The sequence below is a fragment of the Lycium ferocissimum genome, chromosome 3, assembly GCF_029784015.1.
Source record: "Lycium ferocissimum isolate CSIRO_LF1 chromosome 3, AGI_CSIRO_Lferr_CH_V1, whole genome shotgun sequence".
Lineage (NCBI taxonomy): Eukaryota > Viridiplantae > Streptophyta > Magnoliopsida > Solanales > Solanaceae > Lycium > Lycium ferocissimum.
Genome location: NC_081344.1, coordinates 9,001,924 through 9,028,402, shown reverse-complemented (window position 1 = coordinate 9,028,402; position 26,479 = coordinate 9,001,924). Strand labels below are relative to the sequence as shown.

The window sequence follows — 26,479 nt, the reverse complement described above, 5'->3', positions numbered from 1 at the left end:
TTCCTCATAAATGAAACTTGAAAATGCTAGCCTTGAAGTAATAGCCTCATTGCAAGCATAGCCATCTTCAACACTCTTCTCCAATCCCTCCTCCCATGCAATCATCAAACACTCGGAATCCGCGGGAGGGCTCTAGAGTGTACTCAAGTACGTTCCTATTCATGAATAACCCTTGCCTTGCTTGAAGTTCACGAGCTTGGCTCCTTGTGAAAGACTTTGATGCAACTTAGGTTGTATCACACTGTATACCTTTGGGTTATGCAATTATGTAAATTCTATATTACCTCAATAAATAGCTGTAAGAATAGTTGAATCACATTAGTATATACTATTAAGGTTTATAACATGTGAAAATGTATATCCTGAAGGTAGATAAAATACATGCTACTAGGTACATATCTAGTAAATATCTTTCAAAATTCAAAAGACAAATCCACAATATCAACAGTTTCCACCATCATATCCAAAAAAGGGCGATGATTATTGCTAGAACTAAAGTTAAGTAGGACTGAGTTAGAATCTTTATCAGTTGGAGAATCACAGATCATTTGTGAAACCTTAGGAAAAGTTTTGCAGGTGTGATGACCATAATATGTGATCCGAAACAGTGGTGGATTTTCTTGGATTCTTTGCACCTGCTTGTTTGCTTTGCATCCTTGATCAAATTTATGAGTGCACCTAAAATAATTCCTGCATATTTTATTATTTGTCAATCACTATTTTGTAAAAATTATAAATAAATAACAAAAAGAAAGTGTCATGTAACGGATTCAGGTTATATTATAAGTAGCTTAATAATTAATGGTATATAGAGATATACAAGTAACAATTAATTCGATCCCTCATTTCATATTACATGCCTTAGTTTGATTGAGCATATAATTTAAGAAGGTGATGGAGATTTTGTAATCTTGTGATTGTAAAGTACTCATTACGAAAGATGTGGATAACGTACCCAAAAATATCCTTTAAATCATGTTGCTTAAACATGCCATATATAGTATATTTATTACATATTGGAAGTGCCAATTTTTAAACAGACTAAAAATAAAAGTAAGACACATAAATTGAAAAGAAATGAGTATTATCTTATAAGTGTTATGATTGTGAAAATAATTTTTCTGTTTTTTGTTAGTGCATAGAACTTAAACTCTCGTGCATTTAATAAAGGGAAGTCTACATAATTAAATAGTCGTTCATGTAAAAAAACATAGCCGACAAATATATAATATATAGACATATTATATGTATAGGTTATGTATATTGACTAATAAATATAAAATATTTTTTGCCGAGCGGCCAAATGTGTAACTTCCGCTCTAATAAATGGCTTGATTTCTTGATTTAATACTTGGGAAAAAATAAAGATTGTGAAGTCAAACCTAGGATATTTGGCATTGAGGATCTGTTTTTGACCATATTTTCTCCAAGCATGGCCATCATCAACCAAAGTTGAGGTTTCTTTTATGGTCGTCTCTAAAGTTCTCCTGCAATCAGATTTTTGCCAAATCAATTCTTAGAAACTTAGAATAAACTTTAAAATTTCACTCGTCTTAAACTTTAAAGAGTAATTCTACATTTAAAAAAACCATTTTTTCGATACCTAATGCTCTTAAAATCTTGTCTTTCCCATTTTTGCATTTCCAAAGTTGAGTTAAAGGGCAAAACTGTCAAATGAGCATCAAGAATTTCCTCCTAATTAACTAAACACGAAGTAAACGATCACTAGACAGTCAAATCCAAAGAATAGAACTTGCCAAAACGTGCAAGCTTCCCTTTTGTCCATGAGAACTATTCACTTTTTTCGGAAATATTTTTTCACTTTATGATGTTTGACCTTAAAAATTTCAATTACAACTTCAAGTTGTATTTGAAATTTGAAAAATAACCAAAACTTGTTTTTCACTTTTTTTTGCCCACTTTTTCATTTTTAATACATTCAAAAAACCAACTATTCTTTGCAAAAACTATAACCAAATACAACTCTATCTTTAACTCCAACTTCAAGTCCAACTCCAAAATGCCAAATAAAGTGAAAAATATTTGATTTTTATGGCCAAACGCGTACTTAATTTGTGTCCCACAGCTCGTAAAAGACTAGAATGCTACATAAAAAAACTTCCTTTTCTATTTCAATTTATGTAGCTTTTTTTCTTCTAAGAGCTATTTAAAAAAAAAATGCCACCATCTATATATAATAAGTCTTTTTATTTCAATGTAGTACACATCATGTTTAAAATCACAAGATGTGGGAGACAATTTAATACATACGTAATACATATCTTAAGTTTATGACCACAACATTTAAAAGTGTTTCTATTTAATTTATTTTTTAAATTTTAAAATATGTGCGCAGTCAGACCAAAAGACATAAAAATGATACGGAGGGAGCTATAATGACAACGTAACTTTCTATTTTTTTTTTAAAAAAAAATAGACTTCCAAATTTACTTTTAATAACATGCATGCTATTGTAACCACAAATATGTATATCATACTAATATATTTAAGATCACGAATTTAAAGATACTTTTAATAAGTATTTTGAATTATTTTAAAAAAGTCATGTTTAATTAAATATTGTCACATAAGATGAACCTATGGAATGGTAATAATACAAGTATTACCTTCTCTTGTAGCGTCCTCTTCGATCTTTCAATGAAGACTTGCAACTACCAATTGAATACTCTTCCGTTGACTTCATAACATGAGAAACTTCATTGCATTCGTTAGAACTTAGCATCGATAGAGTAACACAAAATGAACTCAATATTTTCCCCACCAAATCCTCAGCCAACATATTATGCTCATCGTCATCCTGTACAGGTTTCTTTATCATTTCTCTTAGCCGGCACGTGAATTCACGGCCGCGATTCAATACTCCTATTATCTTTTCCAGATCACACAATGTGTTTTTTAACAAAGGCGACTTCATATTAGTGACTATTACTCTATTATTACGTAATTTATAGTTGGGAAACAAGTGGAGACGAGAGAGCTTTATTTATATGCAAAAGCAGCAAGATTAAAGGAAAGTTGCTTGGAAAATTCGTCCTTAGCTTGTGGAAAAACAAAACCCACGCGCATTGATTTAGATCGTTTGGTTGTTAAATATTGTGATTGGACAATAATGGGTTGGTTCATGAACCTTAGCTACAATTGGGTCACTTTTTGAAACTAAGTTCAAAAGATAGAATTTGAAATTTAAATGTAATGAATTTAACTTTTATATTAATTTTTATAATTGAACCTATATGAGTTTAAAATTTAATTTTTTTAATGTGTGTGTGTATTTTTTTTTGTGTGTGCGCGCGCGTGTGTGTATATATATAATTTTTTCTATTTTCTTTAATTCTCTTCTTCTTTCTATATCTCTATTTAAATACCAATAATTGATAGGTATTCGTTTAGTCACTGGATGTTGTTTCATAAATATATGTTTAATTTAGTATGGTTTAAAACGAGTTGTTATCTGTTTCTTAGAAAGTTTTCTAAATTTTATATATCCTAATAGTCTATATTTCAGTCTTGATATTTGTATCTATCAGTTCTTCTAGCTTTTGCGGATTGTTTTTAGTTTACTTAGTCTATATATATATATATACCCGTGCTAAGCCCAGCCCAAACCAATATTAAAAATTATTTATTTGTAATTTTTTTTTCTACTCCTAATTCTTTGTTTCTAAAAGATTAAAAAGGTATTTGAAAGTTTCAGGAGAACATTTTTCTTAATTTATATTTTAGACTTTTTAAACATGTCCGAACAAAAGCATGTACAAATGCTTTCCATTTTCTATTTTGCGGAAAGTTTATGAGACTATAATCTCTAATGACCCAAATTGAGCTCTATCATATGTATAAAAAAAATGTTTTTTGAATTAAACCCATATTGGCTAACAATATTTTTGCAAAAAGATGTTACGATGTCCAAATAATGTCAAAAATATTTAATGCTGCAAATATTATTATACAATGAAATCGATGAAGTTAACTAATAAATAAATATAGAAGCTTAAGTTAGATAATTACAGATTATGGTACTGCAAAATACTTTTTAGGATTCCTCCAAATTAAACGACATAATTTTTTTCAAGAAGTTCTTGAAAATAATTTGTTTTCTTATTTTTAAATTTGTTTGAATTTAATAATTTTTTCTTTCTCGACAATTTCAATTTAATACTCACTTTGTCTCAATTTATGTGGCACACTTTTCTTTTTTAGTCTATCCTAAAAAGAATGTCACCTTTCTATGGTTAAAAACAACTTAAACTTAAAAATTATCCTTTAACCCTTAATGAAGAGATATATACTCACATAAATGTCCAAAATTTCAAAAATATTTTTTTCTTTCTTAAATTTTATGCCTAGTCAAACACTATTACATAAATAGAAACAGAAGGAGTGTATATTTTGTGGTGTCTCAATTTCCTTTTTCCTGACATCGTTACTTTTTGTGGCATATAAGAAGTCCTTATTACTCCCTTCATTAACTTTTACTTGTCCATAATAGACTTTGAACTCCTTTAAGAGATTGTAAATGGAGTGTGTATTTTATCATAATATTTCATATTAAGTGTTCTATAGTCTAAGTCTTGCTAAATGATTTGGGCAATAAATAATTAATGGTAATAGTAAAATATGAGAAAATATTTTTTTAATATCGTGAATAATTAGAAGTAAACGAAGGAAATAATAGCCGAGTAAAATTGCTTAATTTACATAGAACCCATTAGGATATTTGAGGTAATAAAGGACTAATTCATGGGCACAAAGAAAATTTTAGAAATTTGTACAAGTGTCCCAATAATGGTCTGTTCTCTTTATCCAACTGTCAAAGAAAAAAATAGTTTATACACAACAGTGATTCAATATGGAAAGACCTCAAAAAGTACAAAAACATGAAATACCAAAAGTAGCCCTGTGAGGACCACAAAAATTGAACATCCTCTCTTATATCATAGTAATAACATGTATGTATACCGTGCTACGTTTAGTTGAAGTCGTGATGATATGTTACAATCGTCAAGGACTAAGGTTTAATCTAATTCGAAATTGATGGAAGTCTCCCACTCCATACGCACATATGCCACCAACAATCACACGTCATAGGATACTGCTTTGTCAATTTTTTTTTTACTAGATATGTATATAAATAATGAGTAAGAAAAGACGTTCGTAATTACTATATTGATTTATTTATTTGTTAACTATTCTTTCCTGCGTACGTTCTTTGTCCTAACTCCTATGCAATACAGAGGCGAAGCCAGGATTTAAATCTTGTGAGTTCAGGATTTTAATTTTTTAGAGTTATGTAATTGCCACCTCTTTTGGATTCGTAACTCACGATCAAACTAAATTTTCGCCCCTGGTAATATATGTTGGGTCCGATTATAACCACCTCTTCCCCCCCTCAGTGATCCCTTTGTAATGGGAAAAAAAAAAAAAAAACTACTATCGGATTTTTTTTTTTTTTACATCGGATTATTTTGGATTTGCAGGGAAAATGGTGGAGACTTCGTACGCGCTAAGGAGAGCGTTAAGCAGATATTGCACGTTGCTGCTGACATATTCACATGGTGTCACCCTAATATAGTCATCAAATCCAGGTGGTACTAATCAAATTTTAACTGACGTTTAAGGATAGTTAATTACTGGTTAAGTAAAGCATAAGGTGCAAGCTGAAGTGTAGTACTTTCCTTATCCTTGGCTATTGGGGACCACCAACAATTCGAAGACACGTCTGATATAATCATAAAAATGACCTTCCTTGTCTTTTAGGACCTTTGGTCTTTAAACCTTTTTTTCCACCAAGTATGAGAATTTTGGTGGCAATTTGTGATTAAAAAAGAGAGAGAGATCTAGTACTAATTTGGATTAGCTTAGAATATAAATTAAGTACTCTCTCCATTTCAATTTGCTTGTCTGATTTAGACTTGAAACGAAATTTTAAAAAGTAAAAAATATTTTTGAATCTTGTGATCTTAAGCTAAAGATAGGTTGAATGTACTAAAATGTCATTTAATTTTATGGTTTCGAACATGCTATATAGAAAATTGAAATTAAAGGATTGCCAAAAAAGGAAAGAGACATTCTTAGGAAAGTATGACAAACAAATTGAAACATATGAAGTATTAGCTAACATACTTTTATTTATGGGAAAAGGGTCAAATATATCCCTCTACTTTGGAAAAGGGGCTAAAAATATCCTCCGAACTTATTTTGGGTCAAAAATACCCCTCTCTTCCTTAAAATTTTCAAATATACCCCCGTCTTGACCGAAATTATCCTCCAAAATAACCCCAAATTATTTTTTAAACCCGCTCCATCATTTAAACCCGATCCAACTAAATAATAACCCATAAGATCCCCTTATTCTCCCAATTTTCTTAAACTTTAAACCTACGTATTGGGGGAATAAGGACATCTTAGGGGTTATTATTTAGTTTTGTCGGGTTTAAATGATGGAATGGGTTTAAAAAATAATTTTGGGATATTTCGGAGGGTAATTTCTATCAAGACAGGGATATATTTGAAAATTTTAAGGATGAGAGAGGTATTTTTAACCCAAAATAAGTTTGAAGGATATTTTTAATCCTTTTTTCAAAATAGAGGGATATTTTTGACAATTTTCCCTTTATTTATTCTATAGTTACTAATGCCATCTAAAGATCAGTTTTACATCGGATGTACATTAGTAGATGTAGGCTCAGTATATCCAATATTTTTTTCTATTTAGATCAATATATGTGTGAAAATATTCAAAATGAAATAGTATAAAATTTAAAGTTTTAAACTCATATTTTAATAAACTCAAAACTTAAAATTTATTAAATGTAAATTTTGGAATCTATACCTTAGCATGGGAGGGTGTACATAGTCAATAACCCCTTTTAGACGTTAGGAAAACATTCCACAAAAAGAGAAGAAAATTCCAATGATTTTTGAGCCACTAATTAAATATCAGCAAAGATTATAAGAAAAAAAAAAGTCATGAAGCCATGGTCCTCTATATATTCAAATTCTTGTGCATAGATTATTTTATTCTAAAAGAATTAAATGCGTCACACATTTTCCAAAACTCACAGGAATCTACTCTTAAAGCCTCACTTGGATATTTTTTCTTTTGCCACTCGTCCTCTCTTCCTCCAACTCCCAATAAAATAAAATTCAAGTAAAGTTTATAACGATGTATGTATAATTAAGGTATTCCGAGAAATCCAGGTCCCTAATATTAAAAAATGTAATATTTGAGAGTGGTAGCGACTCTAGCTACTGCTAGAGAGGGCAAATTAGACTGAATTTTGGGGATCTAAAGGGGTTGAGTCGGACTGGTTATTGTCCACTAGAGGCGGATGCATTCTTTTAACACCAAAGCGAGTAATTTTGACGTGTAATATAAATTTATATGTAAAAAATTATTAAAATTACAATAAATATTATATATTAGCCCATAATTTTTTAAAATATAATAAATTCAATACCTAAAACCTTAAAGGTCGAACACAGAGTTTAATCCTGAATTCCCCTATGTGTCCAATATTGTCCAAAGTTTAAATAGGCAAAGATGTGATGGGTTAAGATAAACTAAATAATGAGTCGTAACAAAACGCGCTCAACTTATCCCGTCATTTCTACAGTTCCAAACGTACATTCCATGGCTCCATTAATATAAGAGAGACTTATAGCATAAATGAAATGGTGATTTGAATGCATTATTTGCTAGACATCAAGACCGAATTAATGAGCAATACAGTATCCAAAATATATTTTCGTGGGCCAAGATTGAGCATCATGAATCTATTTGGGCTGCTGATTTTTGACGGGTTAACTTAGGCATAACCCAAATCAGTCCATTATCAAAATCGCTCTAGCAAAACACATTAAAATCGGGCAGTCTGCACGATTGCCCTTATTTGGGGATGGTCTTTAATTTTTACCCCTCAAATTAGCTTAATTTTTAATTTTTACCGCTTTACAAACCTTGGATTTCGGTTCAACCCTGCCGTCAAAAATTTTAAAAAAAATCCGAAGGCAGAGTTTTCCTTAAGGTAGCAACTCTACCCTTAAGGAAGAGTTTGCATTAAACCCTACCTTAAGGCAGAGTTTGCCTTCAGGCATAAGACAAACTCTGTCTTGCAAATTTTTAAAATTTTTGATTGAGTGAAAGTTCGAATCCGGAACCTCAGGATAATTTCACCTTTTTAAGCGAAGGGAAAAAAATTAAAGACGAACCATTTGAGGGACAAAAATTAAAGACCAGTGCCTTTGAAGGGAAATCCACACAAAAAAATGATTAAAACCAGGTCAGGGGGATACATGGGTTTGGCTCAATTTTGCCGTCCACAGGCCATACTGCCATAGCGTCGTAGCGATTCTAGAGGAAACAATAAATACAGATAGTCCCTTTGGTCATACAATTAGCTACATGAAACTCAGAGGAATCCAGTTCCATATACAAGAATCTATATCAACTGTGTTAGACACTATACAGATTACAGCCTGGATAAACAAAATCCTCAAAATAATACATCTACTCAGCAACTGTAGGAACAAAGATTATAGAGAAAGGACAGAGAATCAGTGTCTTTTTTGGGTGATGTACGTTGTAGAAATCTGCAGATTAAAAGAAATCCATAGGGAGTTCCCAATCATCAGCAAGTTCTTTTATTTTCTTTCTTAACTTTTTTGCTGAAGATTTTTTACGACTTCGACCGTACTCGGGCTTAGCACGTGTGTTTCTTAAGTTGCTGTAATCTCTCATTTTATCTGCAGAGTAAGCCATTTTCTGGGCATCCCAGAATCCCTGGCAAATGTCATTACTACACAGTTAGTTTTATTTCATTACTACACAGTTAGAATAATAAAACATTGCTGCCATCATGATAGAACTTTGAACAAAATTACAAAAAGAGAAAAAACTACTCCTTTAACATTGATTATTGATCACAATCACTCCAAAGTACCTTTGTAAGCCTCTGTAGGCGTGAGGCTGCAGCTTCATGCACAATAATGGTATCTGATAAAACATCGACTACATCTTCAACAAATAGACAATAGGTGCTCACCTGATATAAACCAAGTGCAAGTGTCAAGCACGCAACATACTACTTATAGCTAAAATGACAAATAGGAGGAGGTCAACAAGTAGCTGCAGTAACAGAAAATTCATTCATTTTAACCTATCAAGCTGGATGGTATTATGGATATTCCTAAGCAATCAAGCTCAAGTGCTTCCACTGCCCCCGAGTTAATATTGAAAGTATAGCCACGAACCTACAGAAAAACAATATTCGATTCAGTTGAAGTAAGCTAATCAAAATTAGAGTAAACCAGATACTGGAAAAATGAAGCAGCGAATCACCTTCCCAATATTCCGTTGACGTGGTGTTACGACGTTGTACCCCACCTGCATAAGAGATACTAGATAAGGTATAGCCCGTGCAAAGCACAGCCCAACACATGATACATGTAATTTAAGGTGTTCATATAAAAACTTTTAAATCTTTCTTATTTAAAGTTTAACTCTTAATTACTTTGTTCTAATTTTAACATGATGCATGTAATTTAAGTTGAGTAGCTCAGTTGATTGGCTACATGAACTTTCACTTTGTTGGTGAGAGTTCGATTCCCCATCTTGTAATCCCTTGCCCCATCCCCCTTTCCTTACCCCTTATGTAAATAAAACAATTTTTGTAAGAAATAAGGTGAACTATATGAAAATATTAAAATCTTTCTTATTTAAAGTCTAACTCTTAATTAGTTTGTTCATTTTTCTTTTAACATGATGCTTGTAATTTAAGATCTATATAAATCTTTCTTATGTAAAGTCTAACTCTTAATTAGTTTGTTCATTTATTTTTTTCTTATAATACCTCTAGTTGCAAGCCCCTCCTCAATTCTTCACATCAAATTCTGAAAAAGTTAAATGCTTTCTATATTTGCTTAAAGAATTGCTTTCTCAAATAAAAAACTTATTTTCATATTTTTTGTCTAACTGTAATTTCAACTAAATTTACTTTTATGTAAATTTAAGTCTATATTTTTTGGTCATACTTTCAAATGTGATCTAAATTACATTTTATATGCAAAACATTAGAAAATTTAGAGTTATATTTTTTTTTTTCACGTACACTTGTGAGTGGAACATCTTATGGATTTTTTTGGGCAGTAAGCTCTTGAATGAACTCTAAAGTTTTGCTCAAGTAGAAATGAAAAGTGAAAGTTAAATGTATTGAGAAAGCGTGATCGACAAATTAATCATCGGAGGCGACTGGAGTGCCTCTGAGCCTATGAGAAAACTGTTTTGATGGGAACTGCTCCGTGGTGTGGATATCCATCAGTTCATAACCTGCTGATGTATAGTACTCTGATGCTTTCATAATCTTCTGCATGATCCATGAGGTCTGTTTTGGAATGTCCACCATAAAGTTCCTGTTTGGTCCGTAGTGTTTTCAATCACATGCAGATAAGCGGTTTTGGATTTATTTGGTTTAAATAATCTATTAAATATATTTTCACAAAATGATTTATATTTATTTATTTAAATAGAAAGTATCACAGAAATACAAATAAAAGTATTAAATGATGTCTCTTGTAATGAATTTATTAAATTTTATTATCAAACTCTATGTTGTATGGAAGTACATAAATTTTCAAGAAACCGAAAAAGAAAAAAAAAGCAAATTAAGAATTATTGCACTTCTAATTTGTAGACATAGGAACAATCCTTGAAATTTGATCTTATGGCTTTCATAGGGATGTTCGTCATTAGACTATTGCGGTTAATCACAGCTTTGCATTAAATTTATTAATGAATTATATTATATCAAGCAATGAAAATGAGCCTTGCATTAAATTTATTAAAGAAATATATTACATCAAGCAATGAAAATAACAATTAGGAGTAGCTCCTTTAAAAGCATGTCAATTTTTCATTTTAAATATACGAAATATATCTTGCCTTTCATAGTTGGTATGCACATGTACAGTGCTTTTCAAGATTTCAGATAAAAGTAAAGTACATCTCTTTGATGAAAGAAGTGTTACTTCTGGAAGTTTGTGTTGGAAAAAAAATCACCTAGATTGAGCGCCACGTGCAACAAAGCACTGAAATGAAGTGCCTGATTGATTGAGTGAAATTACATTTTTACCCTTGATCGTTCCAATCTTCACTCTTCTGTATAGTTAAAAGATAGAAATATTATATTGTTAATTTATGTAAATTGGACTCAAAACATATTTATTCTTTTTATCAATCTTTGATTCAGTAAATTATAGAAATAAATCAAAATTATATTAATTCTTTTTGTAAATCAGTTTGCATAACTTATATTATATTGTTAGTTTATGTCAATTGAACTCAAAACATATTTATTCTTTTTATCAATCTTTGATTAAGTAAATTTTAGAAATAAATGAAAATTATATTAATTCATATATTTAGATCAAATCTTAAAGATTTAAATGACACAAAGTTGTATGTGTATATATATATATATATCAAATAAAGAGGAATTTCTATTTGTACCTCGTGAAAAAAGCTTTTTATTTTGTGGAATGAACCATTTCCTTTCTTTTCGTGGAAAGATATTATGTTCAAGTAAGCAAATATGTCATGGTTCCAGAAGCCTATCTATCGCGTATAGATTTTAAAGGCGTGGTGGCCTAACCATCGAGGTGTAGTCGGGACCTAAAGATCGAATGAAATAATATATAGACAAGTAAATCCCTTATGGGCTCCAAGATATTCCTTTAATTATTAAGAGTTATGGGGTTTATCATTCAAAGGGAAGTAGACTACTCAAGAATTTTCTATTTTATTTGTTGAAATTCAATTTTAATAAATAATTAATAGAAGACGGAATCACTGAAATCTTGTTTCGTCTGGCCCACTCCTTTTTCCAAGCTTTGTCACCAAGCATGTTGACGATCCTTTGCCTTCAAACCCGTGCTTATATATATACTAGACGGACTATGCCCGTGCTGCGCACGGGCCCAACGCTTTAGATTATAGTGCATCTATGTGTATGTAGTTGTGTTTGGATAGTGATTATATATATATATATATATATATATATATATATATATATATATATATATATATATATATTATGTTCAAAACACGATTAATATAACATTGTAGTTTGTGCTCCGTATCTAAAACTTTATTATATTAATGTTTGCTACGAATACAAAATCGGCAAATTTATTAATATTTTTTAAAAGAGAAAACTTGTTTAAAAAGAAACTATTTTCCTCTCTTTGAGATAAAACAATAGAATATTTAAGATCGGTTGATACTTTCAATTTTAATTTGATTAATTTAAAGGTGTAAAATACTTATCATTTTTTATCAAATTTTGATTTGGATAATTCTAATTCTAATTATTAAATTAATTTTACATGTTTAAAACAAAACAAAGTAGAAATTGATTTTCTATTTAAACGAAGAAATACTATTTTTTAATTTTTGTTAAATATTCTCGGTTTAGCTCATTACTTGTCATGTTGTCTTTTGCATGGTTTTTTAAGAAAACGTCGATTAGAGTTATAATTTGACTAATTTACCTTATTCATTATTTGATCTCAATTTGATTTTTTTTTTTACGACATTAATCTCTTTCCACATTTATTAGAGTAAGAATAAAAATAAAAAAGTAATTAAATTCTATCTTATTTTAAAATATAAATATTTTAAGTATATTTATTTTAGTAAACATAACAAATAAATGACATGGCGGAATAGCGAATATAACAGTTTAACATCTAGATTAGATCTCAGGATAATATAAAAAAAGAAAGAAAATTGTATGGTTTGACTATTTAACCTTTTGAAGAAAAGCAATTTCACTTGCTCCCACTAATGGATTGATACACACGTGGCAATGAATCCATCATTATTGACTTAATGAGATACTTTGGAAATTACATGAATATTGTTTGATTTTTTAATATGGGGTGCACTGTTTTTTTTTGGACATTATTAATTTGCACTATTTTTATGCATATATATATATATATATACACACACACACACACACACACACTATGTTCAAAACACAATTAATATAACATTGTAGTTTGTACTCCGTATCTAAAACTTTATTATATTATTGTTTACTACGAATACAAAGTCTGCAATTTTTTTTTTTTTAACATTGTTTGTTTTTTAATATGGGATTCACTTTTTTTTTTATATTCTTGATTTTGTTAATATGGGAATTCTTTTTTTTTTTTTTAGTGAGTTTGGAGATGGTGGGTTCTGCTTTTTTACTTTTTTTTTTTTTTTTTTAAACATTGGTTGGTGTTTAATATGGGGACCACACTTTTCTTTTTATATATATATATATATATATGTTCAAAACACGATTAATATAACATTGTATTTTGTACTCCGTGTCTAAAACTTTATTATATTATTGTTTACCACGAATACAAAGTCTGCAAATTTTTTTTTTGACATTGTTTATTTTTTTAATATGGGATTCACTTTTTTTTATATTGCTTGATTTTGTTAATATGGGGTCTACTTTTTTTTCCCGTGAGTTTGAAGATGGTGGGTTCCGCTTTTTTTACTTTTTTTTTTTTTTTAATATTGGTTGGTGTTTTTTTTTTTTTAACATTGGTTGGTGTTTAATATGGGGACCACACTTTTTTTTTTCTTTTTCTTTTTTTTTTGTCTTGTGGACCGGATGACGATCCTTACTACTACTGTATAGAAACTCGTGTTTCTATATAGTAGTAATATGTATATATATATATATGAAAAATGAAGAAAAAACAAAGGCCGAACGCCAAGAAATAAGAAAAAAGGATGGGAAAGACAGATAAATAATGAGAGGTGGAAATTCCATAATGTGGTCATCAAATCCAGGTGGTACTAATCAAATTTTAACTGACGTTTATGGATAGTTAGTGGTTAAGTCAAATTTTAACTGACGTTTTTGGGGGTCCTGTGGGGACCACCAAATATTCAAAGGCACGTCTGATATAATCATAAAAAATGACGTTCCTTGTCTTTTAGGACCTTTGGCCATCATACATGTTTTTCCACCAAGTACGAGAATTTTGGTGACAATTTGTGATTAAAAAACAGAGAGAGAGAGAGAGAGATCTACTACTGATTTGGATTAGCTTAGTATATAAATTAAGTACTCTCTCCATTTTAATTTGCTTGTCTGATTTAGACTTGACACGAAATTTTATAAAGTAAAAAATAATTTTGATTCTTGTGGTCTTAAGCTAAAAATATGTAGAATGTATCAAAGTGTCATTTAATTTTGTGGTCTTAAACATGCCATATAGAAAATTGAAATTAAAGAGTTGTCAAAAAAAAAAAAAACATTCATAGGAGAGTAGGACAAACAAATTGAAACAGATGGAGTATTAGCTAACATAGTTTTATTTATTCTATAATTACTAATGCCATCTAAAGATTAGTTTTACATCGGATGTACATTAGTAAATGTAGGTTCAGTATATCCAACTTTTTTCTATTTAGATCAATATATGTGTGAAAATATTCAAAATGAAATAGTATAAAATTTAAAGTTTTAAACTCATATTTTAACTCAAAACTTAAAATTTATTAAGTGTAAATTTTGAATCTATACCTTAGCATGAGAGGGTATACATAGTCAATAACCCCTTTTAGGCGTCAGGGAAACATTCCACAAAAAGAGACGAAAGCTCCTATGACTTTTGATCCACTAATTAAATATCAGCAAAGATAGTACTAGAAAAAGAAGTCATGAAGCTGTGGTCCAATATATATATTCAAATTCTTGTGCATGGATTATTTAATTCCAGAAGAATTAAATGCGTCACACATTTTCCAAAACTCCCAGGAATCTACTCTTAAAGCCTGATATTTTTTCTTTTGCTACCCATCCCCTTTCCTCCAACTCTCAATAAAATAAAAATCAAGTAAAGTTTATAACGATACTAAATGTTGATGCCGGCGCTTCGCACGGGCCCAATAGGCCTAATATGAGTTAACGACAAATATAATATTAATATGATAATATTTTCGTTCGAAGAAGTATGTACAGAAAATTATTTGGTTTCATTTCATCTCAAAGTTTTTGTTATCAAATCTTTACATTCTCTTGTCCTAACCAAAACTTTAGTAGTATAATTTAATAAAGTAACATAACTTATTATTTTTTAATTATGAGAACATCCATTTCTTAAGTTGTAAAGCACTTTCATCTGCTTGTTACTATCGCTTAATGCTATAAATTTATTAGGTTTGCAAAGATATATATTTGCTTCTTAGATTGAATTGTATTTTATACAACAACCGTGAGTCATTATACATTATTCTCCTGAAGATCAATAATTTCTTACTTACCATTCACAAATAAAAATTAGAAAGTTCAGCGCATAATTCAAATGCGTAATTTATCTCGACATATAGCAAAAAAGTTGTTAGCAGGATACAATATTTGCTTCTGTTCTTCTTTCATAATTACAATGATATATTGTTAATAAATACTTTTATCATTTATATCAATTTAGTGAAAATATTATCGTGTAGTCTCGCATCATAAATGTATTTTCTTTAAAATTTAATTTAAATTCTACTAAAGTTTATGTTATATAGTTACACATCAAATTAAGTTTTTGACCCATACATTTTTCTTTTTATTTCAAAATTTATTTTTATTAATGTTAATTGGTTATATAATTTCTCAAATTGAAATTATTTTATTCATTATTTTGTCAGTTTTTTAAGTAAAAATTCGCTTGAATCTTTTTACTTATATTACTAATAAGTTGTATGTTCAAAACACTATTAATATAACATTGTAGTTTGTGCTCCGTACCCAAAACTTTATTATATTAATGTTTGCTACGAATACAAAGTTTGCAAAAATTTATTAATACTTTTTAAAAGAGAAGACTTGTTCAAAAGGAAAATATTTTCCCCTCTTTGAGAAAAACAATAGCAATATTTAAGCATCAGTTGATAACTTGAATTTTAATTCGATTAATTTAAAGGTGTAAAATATTCTATTGTTAATGTATGTAGATTGGACCTAAACAATACTTACTATTTTTTATCAAATTTTGATTTGGATAATTCTAAAATTAAATCAAATTTACATTAGTTCAAATTATTAAATTAATTTTACATGTTTAAAACGAAACAAAGTAGAAATTTGATGTTCTATTTAAACGAAGAGCTACTATTTTTTAATTTTTGGTGAATATTCTTGGTTTAACTCATTTTACTTGTCGTGTTGTCTTTTGCACTTTTTTTTTTAAGGGAACGTCAATTAGAATTATAATTTGACTAATTTGCCTTATTTATTATTTGATCTCCATTTAATATTTTTTTTTTCTTTTTACGACATTAATCTCTTTTCACATTTATTAGAGTAAGAATAAAAATGAAAAAGTAATTAAATTCTATCTTATTTTAAAATATAAATATTTTAGTAAACATAACAAATAAAATGACATGGCGGAATAACAAATACAACAGTTAAATATCTAGATTCAGGGTAATATAAGAAAAGAAAGGAAATTGTATGGTTTGACTACTTAACCTTTTGAAGAAAAGCAATAATATGGGGTCTGTGTTTTTTGCTGTACAATAATTTCATTTGCTCCACTAATGGTTTGATACGCATGTGGCAATAAATCTACCATTATTGACTTAATGGGGATACTTTGGGAATTACATGGATATTACTTATTTTTTTAATATGGAGTCCACTTTTTTTATTTTTTATTTTTTATTTTTTTTATATTGCTTATTTTTTAATATGGGGTTCACTTTTTTATTTTATTTTTTATTTTTAATATGGGGTTTACATTTTTTTTTTTTTAGGTGAGTTGGAGGTGGACGACGATACCACCTCCAAACTCATGCTTCTATATAGTAGTAAGGTAATAGTAATATGTATAATTCTAGTACTCCGAGACATCCGGTTCCCTAAAATTAAAAAATGTAATTTTGGAGAGTGGTAGCTACTGCTAGAGTGGGCAAATTAGGCAAGTCTAAATAGGTCGAATATATGAGTTATTGTCAACTAGAGGTAGATGCATCCTTCTAGCACCGGATTCATGAGAACCCGGTAATTTCGACATGCAACATAAATTTGTGTGAAAATTCATAACAATTACAACAAATTAATATATGGACTCATAATTTTAAAAATACAATAGATTCAATATCAAAAACCTTTTAACACACTGAAGACATAAGAGTTTAAAAATCAGAATTCGCCTATGTACCCAACCCTGCCCAAAGTTTATATTGGCAAAGATAGGATGGGTTGAAACAGCTAAACTATGGGTCATTCCCGAACGCCGACAACTTTACCCATTTTTACAATGCCAAACTTACATTCCACGACTCCACTAATATAAGAGAGTCTTATAACATAGTTAAAATGGTAATTTGAATGCATTATATGTTAGGCGTCAAGACCAAATGAGCAAAACAATAAGCATTTTCATGATGGATCTATTTGGCCTGCGGATTTTTGATAGTTTAACTTGTGCATAACCCAAATAAGCCCATCATCAAAAGTAACTCTAGCAAAACCCATTAAAACATGAGCAGGTCAAGCGGGCTACATGGATATGGGTCAATTTTGCCACCCATAGGCCATAGCTACTGCCATTATGTCATAAAGATTCAAGAAGAAACAACAAATACAGATAAGTCACTTTGGTCATACAATTAGCTACATGAAACTTGGAGGTATCCAGTTCCATATACAAAGGATCTACATCAACTGTGTTAGACACTATACAGATTACAAGCTGGATAAACAAAATCTTCAAAATAATATATCTACTCAGCAACTGTGTAGAAACAAAGATTATAGAGAAAGGATAGAGAATCAATTGTCCTTTTGTGTTATGTACATTGTAAAGAAATATAGCAGATTAAAAGAAATCCATAGGGAGCTCCCAATCATCAGCGAGTTCTTTTATCTTCTTCCTTAACTTTTTTGCTGAAGATTTTTTACGGCTTCTGCTATACTCTGGCTTAGCACGCGTGTTTCTTAAGTTCCTGTAATCTTGCATCTCATCTGCAGAGTAAGTCATTTTCTGGGCATCCCAGAATCCCTGGCAAACGTCATTACGAGACGGTTAGAATAATAAATGATTGCTGCCATGAAGCAGCACTAAGTCCAACTGTTACTCTAACATTGATTAGCAACATGAAGACTCTCAAGTACCTTTGTAAGTCTCTGTAGGCGTGAGGCTGCAGCTTCATGGACAACAATGGTATCAGATAAAACGTCGACCACATCCTCAACAAATAGACAATAGGTGCTCACCTGATATAAACCAAGTTCAAGTATCAAGTACACAACACACTACTTTAGCTAGAATGACAAATAGGAGGAGGTCCACAAGTAGCTGCAGTAAAGGATAATTCATTCGTATTAACCTACCAAACTGGATGGTATTATGGATATTCCTAAGCAATCAAGCTCAAGAGATTCTACTGCTCCTGAGCTAATATTGAAAGTATAGCCACGAACCTACAGAAAAACAATATTTGTTTCAGATAAAGTAAACTAATCAAAGTTAAGAGTATATACAGATACTGGAAAAGTGAAGCAGAGAACCACCTTCCCAATGTTCCGTTGACGTGGTGTTACGACGTTGTACCCTACCTGTAGAAGAGTTATCAATAAAGCTGAAGAAAGAAGCAAAGGTGGTACACCAAAAAATAAGAAAAAAGAGGGAAAAGAAGAGAGATAACAATGAGAGGTGGCTATTCCATAAGCATGAAAGCACTCTCTCAAATATTGACACAAAACCATGAAGATTTTAAGGAGGCAGAAAAGCCGGGGAAAGATAAATAACTGAGTTGAATTCTTCATCATTGGGCACGAGCAAGAAGAATTGCATAGACTGGAATGCCATTCTTCCTAATATCGTGCCCAGCACACTTTTGAAGCTATATGTTTTCTTTTTGATGGCTGCTCCAAAGGACACCCATATCGCCAACCAGGATGTGAGCCCCTCATCCATTTTCCAGTTTATTCACAGAGAAAACATCGTAGTGTACTTGGTCAGGCAGTATCCTTCACGCCATTGCCATTAGCCCGAAGAGAGATATGTGAGGTGCTTCGATCTCAATTTATAGATTTCAACTAAATCTTTAAACTTCCCAGGATCAATTTTAGTCATCAGACTTAGACCAGGTCTACGATCTTTCATTGGAAAAGGATAAATTCCACAAGCTGATTTGGTTCTCAGAATTGTTTTTCTTCAGAAAATGTCCTCAATGTTCAAAATTACTTTTTAAATGGTCCTTCACTTTACCACCCTGAAATGTGATCAGTATGCACTTGATTTCATCGCTGGTAAAACTTTTTTTTTTTTTTTTTTTTTTTTTTTTAAATCAGTACCGCTGGTAAAAGCTTTTTCCTATCAGTACCACTGGTAAAATCTTTTTTTCTTTTAATCAGTACCGCTGGTAAAAGCTCTACCAGCAGTGAAATCAAGGGTAATACTGATGCAAATTAGAAAAGAAACTAACCATTGATTTTTTTTTAATGACAAGGTAACCAGCAGCCTAGCACCCTGTGCGAGGGTAGATCCCGCTCCTCCGCAATAGCTCGCAAACCACACAAGAGAGATAACTTGCACTAGGCAAGGCCCGTGCAACGAGCTCGACCCAGAAGGCAAATCCCCGACTATCGTAGGCAGGGGGTTTTGAACCTGAGACCTCCATTATGAAAGCTCCATGTTCAACCAACTGAGCCACCTTTGCGGGTAACCATTTATTTTTTCTTGTTATGACTTTAATTTGTTTGTTTCAAATATGTTCACATTTATCCAGAAATTGCCGTATACTCATTGAGATTTAGTTTGGGGGACAACAATGAATGTCAAACATAAACCAAGTGCTATTTACGTTTGTAAAGAAATTGCCCTGATTTCATCGCAGATGAGATTGGGGGTAAAAAATGAATGTCAAACATAAACCAACCATTCAATACTGTTATTTACAATTATAGCTTTCTTACCTTTTTGTTTCTTCTTGTTTTGTTTTATTCATATGATATAAAGCAAATTGAATACTAAAGATTAAGCTGGTATTACCAATAGAGACCAATTTGGTAATGTTGCTCAACCCCAATTAGAAGTAAAAACCAATATTAAAAGCCCCAAAGGCAAATAAACTCAGTACTCTAGCTGTGTAGACTTGGCTATTAACAAAGTCCAAATATGCATCATTTTTGGTTCGATAACTACTGAACTCAGGTTTTCATAACATGGAAATATGGCACCCAAGGGTGTGGCCTAGTGGTCAATGAAGTGGGTTCAGAACCATGGGGTGTTAGCTTCAATTCCCAGCGGAGGAAAAAAAAAAAAAAAAAAAAACATTAGGTGGTTTCCTCCCACCTGTCCAAGCCTTGGAGGATAGAGTGACCAGGTACCTGCGCTGGTGGGAGGTAGAGCAGGTACCTCGTAGAATTAGTCGAGAAGCGCGCAAGCTGTCCCAGACACCATGGTTAAAAAGTAACATGGAAATATGCAATGAATTTACAGCATGATATCCCAATTGCATACTTTAGCAGTATACGGAAATATGCAATGAATTTACATCATGATGTCCCAATTGCATACTTTAGCAGTATCTGTATGATGCCAAACAAGTTCAATGGAAAAGAGAATTCTAGTTCACGGACACAGTCTCTAAGTGGTTAACTGACCAGGAGCATGGAGAAACCTCTCCCAGGTACTCCGGGTATCAGTAATCCCCAAAGGAACCAACAAGAAGTGAGAGAGCATACCAATGTCTGCAATCCCACAAGCTTAATTTCATTTTCCATCACACTCTCATCCTCAACAAGTACAACATCTCCTACCTACAATGAACATTGAAAATACACAGTTAATAGCATCATAATCCGAGAGCAATTACCAGGCAGATTAGTTCACTAACAGTCCACGATAGACGCAACAAACAAATTTTGGAATCAGAAAAAGGTTGAAATTTGAAAACCCCATAAAGCTACCCCTCTAAGCCAAATAAATTAACGTGCATGATTTTTACCTCATTTGTAAAGAATTTCCTGAAGTTTTGATGAAGTGGAGGCTTTTAGGTTTTAAGTAGTACTCCCTCCGGTTCAAAAAAAAGTGTCCACTTAGCCATTTGCACACCCCTTAAGAAAATAATAACTCCTAGGCAAAAGAGGTAATTTGACTAAACTACCCCTAATTAAATAGGTATTTGTGATTTGGTCACTTAACACTTAATAAGGGCAAACCTAGAAAAATAAGGTTAATTCTTTCTTGATTTGGTAAGTGGATACTCTTTTTGAACCAAACAATAAAGGCTAAGTTGACACTCTTTTTAAACCGGAGAGAGTATGTCTTAAAAGGAAAGTCTCTTAAGCTTCTTAAAGGTAATACTCCAAATAAAACATAAGCAGCATAAACTATCTTCACACATGTGATATTGCTCGCTTCACACACGTGATATTGCTCGATTGGCCTTCCACATGTTGTCCAAGATTCCCACCCCTGCCCAAATGGTAGTTCACACCGTGTCTCAGTCCCAGAGAGCATTCTGGAACAATCCTCAATTATTTTTTCTGTTCTTTTGAACTGGGCTTTATTTTGCAGAATTAGGATGTCCGAAAGACTTACGAATTTGAAAAATCAGCTGCAAAAGGTGGTGTCCTGGAACTGCAAACTCCGTTCTTTAAACAAGTCTAATAACGATGATGAGATTGTATTGGCAGTAGGTAAAACATAAGCGATCCAACCTTGATATACTCTACAAATGTCAGATTAATTATCTAATACTACTATATTGCACAGTACCAGTTACTTAAGAAACAATCTAAAAGGACTGTGTTTGATACAACCTTGAGACAGGAAAATAGAAATTCGAAAGCTACAATTTTTACGTGCATGAGGTTACCTGTTTAACATTCTCCAGCAGAAACTGTTCCACTTCACCAGAAAGTAAGTTTGGCCTCACTTCAACTGAGAAAACCATCCACTGTGGAAAAGGAAAATAATAAATAAATCAGAAGATAGCACTTGTTACTGAAAACAAGCTTCTCAAAGAGCAAAAAAAAGTAGCATTGAGTAAATAGACTTTTAATACTAAGAGGCCAGTCTATTACCAGTGTCCTAATCAGTTTAAGAAATCTGAGCAGAAAGGAATAAAAAAGGTTCAGAATGCACATAGGGGTCGTCTGGTTCTTTGGTTAGAGTTATGCAGGGATTAGTTATTCATGTACTAGTTATTTCATAAAATAATTCATAAATTCCCTCATAACTTATATAGTTACGCAGGTTTCTAAATTGCAAACCAAACACCGTACTAAGTGTATTGAATTTTACAAAATGCTACCAAACATGGTATGTTACTTATGCAGGATTTAAGTACATGGATAACTTAGCTAACCAGCAACCAAACGATCCCATAATGTTTTTCTTTAGCTGGAGAGACAGATTAATTAGTTATTACTACTATGTTATGACTTTTCCTGGGTTGCTCAATAAACGTTGAATTACAGTATAAGAAAAGGCTTTAGAAATGTACAGAATTAATGTCCACCCAAAGCTGTGAAACAAAGCCCAAGCTGAGAGCAGATTGAATACTGATCACTTGCTTTGCAATCATATTAGACCTTTTCATCATTTGCTTCTTCCTCCTTACAATTCCCTTTTCCAGCATTTCTTTTTCTCTACCTTTGTTGTTGTTGAATTCAAGAAACCCAACCCCATTATCATCACTTGTAATATCTTCTTGTTTTTCAATTCTTGGAGGTGAAATGACAGGAATTTCCTTTTCCAATTCTTTACCCATCTTATTATCAAATTCAAGAAACCCAATGCCACTATCATCATCAATTCCTTTTATGGGACTTGGAATCTTAGTTTCTTGATCATCGAAAAAATTATAACCATTTGAACTGCTTGACTTGGGTAAGTTCCTTTTCGGTTTCACAAACTGTATCCTGTTAATAGCATGGAAGGGAAGTGTTTTGTGGGTCAGTTTGAAGGCAAAGAAAAAGCGAGTAGAAGAATGAGGAAAGAAGGTAAGAGAAAAGCAATTGCACATAGCGATTAGAAGAGGGAAAGTTTTAGTTTAGGCTAAAATCTGAGCCACTCATCAGTCATGGTTATTCTTTTCACTGTGTTGTAGATGTGAGCTCGAGCTTCGAGTGAGCTTGTGAAAATTCTCGTTACCTTGCATTCTGGTGTCTCCGACGTGTTCGCCAACAAATACTACTCCCTCCGTGTGCAAAAAGATTGTCTTAGTTTGATTTGACGCAAAATTTAAAATATTTAAGAAATAATTTTTGTTTGATATGTATGATCCAAAATAAGCGTTAGATATTTATGTGGTCGTAAATTATCTCATAAAGTTAAATTATTTCTAAATATAAAAATATATTAATTTTTTTGGGACAAATTAATAAGGAAAGAAAGAAATTTTATTTGAGACGGAGGGAATATTTTTTAGGGAAAAAAGAAAAATACTACTGAATTATTATTGAAAATAAAACAAAAACATTTTTTTTTTTTGTCCAAAAGATAAAAAATACCATGGCTTTGTTGTGAAATACTTGGCATATTACTTTACTACTATTTAGAAGAGGCAGTTTGGGGCATTTTTCGTCGTCCGTTTGTGGACCCCCCATAAAAAAAAAAAAATTTTTTTGGGCCCCATATTAATCAACCCCTAAAAAAAAAAAAGTTTGAAAAAAAAAAAAAAAATTTTTTGGGCCTCATATTAATCAAGCCCTAAAAAAAAAAAATTATGGGCCCCATATTAAACAACATCGAGTATTAAAAAAAAGTGAAACTCACCACATCCAAAATCAGGGGAAAAAAAAGTAGACCCCATATTAACAAAATCAAGCAATATTGAAAAAAAAAGTGAATCCCATATTTAAAAAAACACACACTGTTAAAAAAATGTGGGCCCCATATTAAACACGATGCGTATTCGTAGCAAACACTAATATAATAAAGATTTAGATACGAAGCACAAACTATAATGTTATATTAATCGTATTTTGAACATAAAATTTTTTTTCGGCCCCATATTAATCAAGCCCTAAAAAAAAAAAATTGTGGGCCCCATATTAAACAACATCGAGTATTAAAAAAATGTGGAACTCACCACATCCAAAATCAGGGGAAAAAAAAGTAGGCCCCATATTAACAAAATCAAGCAATATTGAAAAAAAAAGTGAATCCCATATTTAAAAAAACAAACACTGTTAAAAAAATGTGGGCCCCATATTAAACACGATGCGTATTCGTAGCAAACACTAATATAATAAAGATTTACATACGAAGCACAAACTACAATTTTATATTAATCGTATTTTGAACATAGTCTATATATATATTGTGAGCCCCATATTAAACAACATCGAGTATTAAAAAAAAGTGGAACTCACCACATCCAAAATCAGGGGAAAAAAAAAGTGGACCCCATATTAACAAAATCAAGCAATATTGAAAAAAAAAGTGAATCTCATATTTAAAAAACAAACACTGTTAAAAAAATGTGGGCCCCATGTTAAACACGATGCGTATTCGTAGCAAACACTAATATAATAAAGATTTAGATACGAATCACAAACTACAATGTTATATTAATCGTATTTTGAACATAGTCTATATATATATATATATATATATATATATATATATATATGCGCATAAAAATAGTAAGTAAACTAATAATGTCAAAAAGGGTGGGCCCCATACTAAATAACACCAAGCAATATAAAAAAAAAAAAAAAAAAGAAGAAACTATATAAAGCATGGGTTTAGACTCATGCTTCATCATCCATTCTCCCTTAAAAAAAAAGGGATGGGCCCCATACTAAATAACACCGAGCAATTAAAAAAAAAAGGAAGAAAAAAAATTAGAACTCACCATCTCTAAACTCATGGGAAAAAATAAAGCGGACCCCATATTAATAAAATCAAGCAATATTTAAAAAAAAAAAAAAATTGAACCCCATCGGGCACTTTTTCGTCGTCCGTCGTCAAAAAAAAAAGTGCAGATTTTGTATTCGTAGTAAACACTAATATAATAAACTTTTAGATACGGAGTACAAACTACAATGTTATATTAATCGTATTTTGAACATAGTGTGTGTGTGTGTGTGTATATATATATATATATATATATATATATATATATATATATATATATATATATGCATAAAAATAGTGCAAATTAATAATGTCAAAAAAAAAATGCACCCCATATTAAAAAATCAAATAATATTCATGTAATTTCCAAAGTATCTCATTGAGTCAATAATGATGAATTCATTGTTACGTGCGTATCAATCCATTAGTGGGAGCAAATGAAATTGCTTTTCTTTGAAAGGTTAGGTAGTCAAACCATACAATTTTCTTTCTTTTTTTATATTAGCCTGAGATCTAATCTAGCTATTAAACTGTTGTATTTGCTATTCCGCCATGTCATTTATTTGTTATGTTTCCTAAAATATTCTTACTCCAATAAATGTGAAAAGAGATTAATATCGTAGAAAAATATATATCAAATGGAAATCAAATAATGAATAAGGTAAATTAGTCAAATCATAATTCTAATCGATGTTTTCTTAAAAAACCATGCAAAAGACAACATGACAAGTAAAATGAGCTAAATCGAGAATATTTATCAAAAATTAAAAAATAGTATTTCTTCGTTTAAATAGAAAATCAATTTCTACTTTGTTTTGTTTTAAACATGTAAAATTAATTTAATAATTTAAATTAGAATTATCCAAATCAAAATTTGATAAAAAATAATAAGTATTTTACACTTTTAAATTAATCGAATTAAAATTAAAAGTATCAACTGATGCTTAAATATTGCTATTGTTTTATCTCAAAGAGACGAAAATAATTTCTTTTTAAACAAGTCTTCTCTTTTAAAAAATATTAATAAATTTGCCGATTTTGTATTCATAGCAACCATTAATATAATAAAGTTTTAGATACGGAGCACAAACTACAATGTTATATTAATCATGCTCGAACATATAATATATATATATATATATATATATATATATATATATATATATATATATATATATATATATAATCACCATTCAAAGACAACTATATACACATAGATGCACTATAATCTAAAGTGTTGGGCCCGTGCGCAGCACGGGCATAGACCGCTAGTTAGGTTGATATTCATAGCTCCTAAGAAGTTATCCCTACTACTCTTTTTTGTGATGTATAATTAACCATCCACTACTTCTCACCTTAAATTGGATTAACTCTCACACCCCCGTAAACCTCTTCATGTTCTTCACCATAATGTCAATGGTTAACTCTATATTCACCACGCCATTTGATATTCCTCAATATAGCCTTATAAATAGATTAATTGAGAATCATGTTGTATCCACTTGATACTCGAAAGAAATAAGAAATGCTCTCCTCCCTTATCACTCTTTATTAAAATACGCTTTTAATTATTATA

At 30.9% G+C, this 26,479-nt stretch overlaps 2 protein-coding genes and 1 long non-coding RNA gene across 6 annotated transcripts; all 3 read right to left on the bottom strand.

The window, feature by feature from the left end:
• Positions 1–398: 398 nt before the first annotated feature.
• On the bottom strand, positions 399–2,958 carry LOC132050915 (WRKY DNA-binding transcription factor 70-like). The gene is made up of 3 exons (XM_059442250.1): positions 2,628–2,958; positions 1,383–1,487; positions 399–690 (listed from the first exon to the last, which is right to left on the bottom strand). The coding sequence occupies exons 1-3, from the start codon at positions 2,933–2,935 to the stop codon at positions 414–416; spliced, it is 690 nt and encodes a 229-aa protein (XP_059298233.1). The 5' UTR covers positions 2,936–2,958; the 3' UTR covers positions 399–413.
• A 5,414-nt stretch (positions 2,959–8,372) lies between these two features.
• On the bottom strand, positions 8,373–23,232 carry LOC132049596 (uncharacterized). 4 transcript variants are annotated; one of them, XM_059440464.1, is made up of 7 exons: positions 22,544–23,230; positions 21,914–21,994; positions 20,778–20,852; positions 18,600–18,644; positions 18,420–18,509; positions 18,201–18,302; positions 8,373–8,803 (listed from the first exon to the last, which is right to left on the bottom strand). In XM_059440464.1, the coding sequence occupies exons 1-7, from the start codon at positions 23,063–23,065 to the stop codon at positions 8,621–8,623; spliced, it is 1,098 nt and encodes a 365-aa protein (XP_059296447.1). In that variant the 5' UTR covers positions 23,066–23,230; the 3' UTR covers positions 8,373–8,620. The 4 variants fall into 4 exon arrangements, with proteins under 4 accessions (XP_059296447.1, XP_059296449.1, XP_059296446.1 ...); XM_059440463.1 differs by lacking the exon at positions 8,373–8,803 and adding an exon at positions 17,617–18,087 and having other exon boundaries at positions 22,544–23,227; XM_059440466.1 differs by lacking the exon at positions 18,420–18,509 and having other exon boundaries at positions 22,544–23,232.
• On the bottom strand, positions 9,034–9,504 carry LOC132049597 (uncharacterized). Its single transcript, XR_009413125.1, has 3 exons — positions 9,362–9,504; positions 9,180–9,273; positions 9,034–9,065 (listed from the first exon to the last, which is right to left on the bottom strand). It is a non-coding gene; the product is annotated as an uncharacterized LOC132049597 (long non-coding RNA).
• Positions 23,233–26,479: the final 3,247 nt, after the last annotated feature.

Coding starts and splice junctions, on each gene's coding strand:
- LOC132050915 (XM_059442250.1), bottom strand. CDS start 2,935: ATGAAGTCGCCTTTGTTAAAAAACACATTGTGTGATCTGGAAAAGATA. Junction 1,488..2,627: donor AGAGGACGCTACAAGAGAAG/GTAATACTTGTA, acceptor ATCTGATTGCAG/GAGAACTTTAGAGACGACCA. Junction 691..1,382: donor CTCAATGCCAAATATCCTAG/GTTTGACTTCAC, acceptor TAAAATATGCAG/GAATTATTTTAGGTGCACTC.
- LOC132049596 (XM_059440464.1), bottom strand. CDS start 23,065: ATGTGCAATTGCTTTTCTCTTACCTTCTTTCCTCATTCTTCTACTCGC. Junction 18,645..20,777: donor TTGTGGGATTGCAGACATTG/GTATGCTCTCTC, acceptor ACTCTTCTACAG/GTAGGGTACAACGTCGTAAC. Junction 8,804..18,200: donor GCCTACAGAGACTTACAAAG/GTACTTGAGAGT, acceptor GACATTTGCCAG/GGATTCTGGGATGCCCAGAA.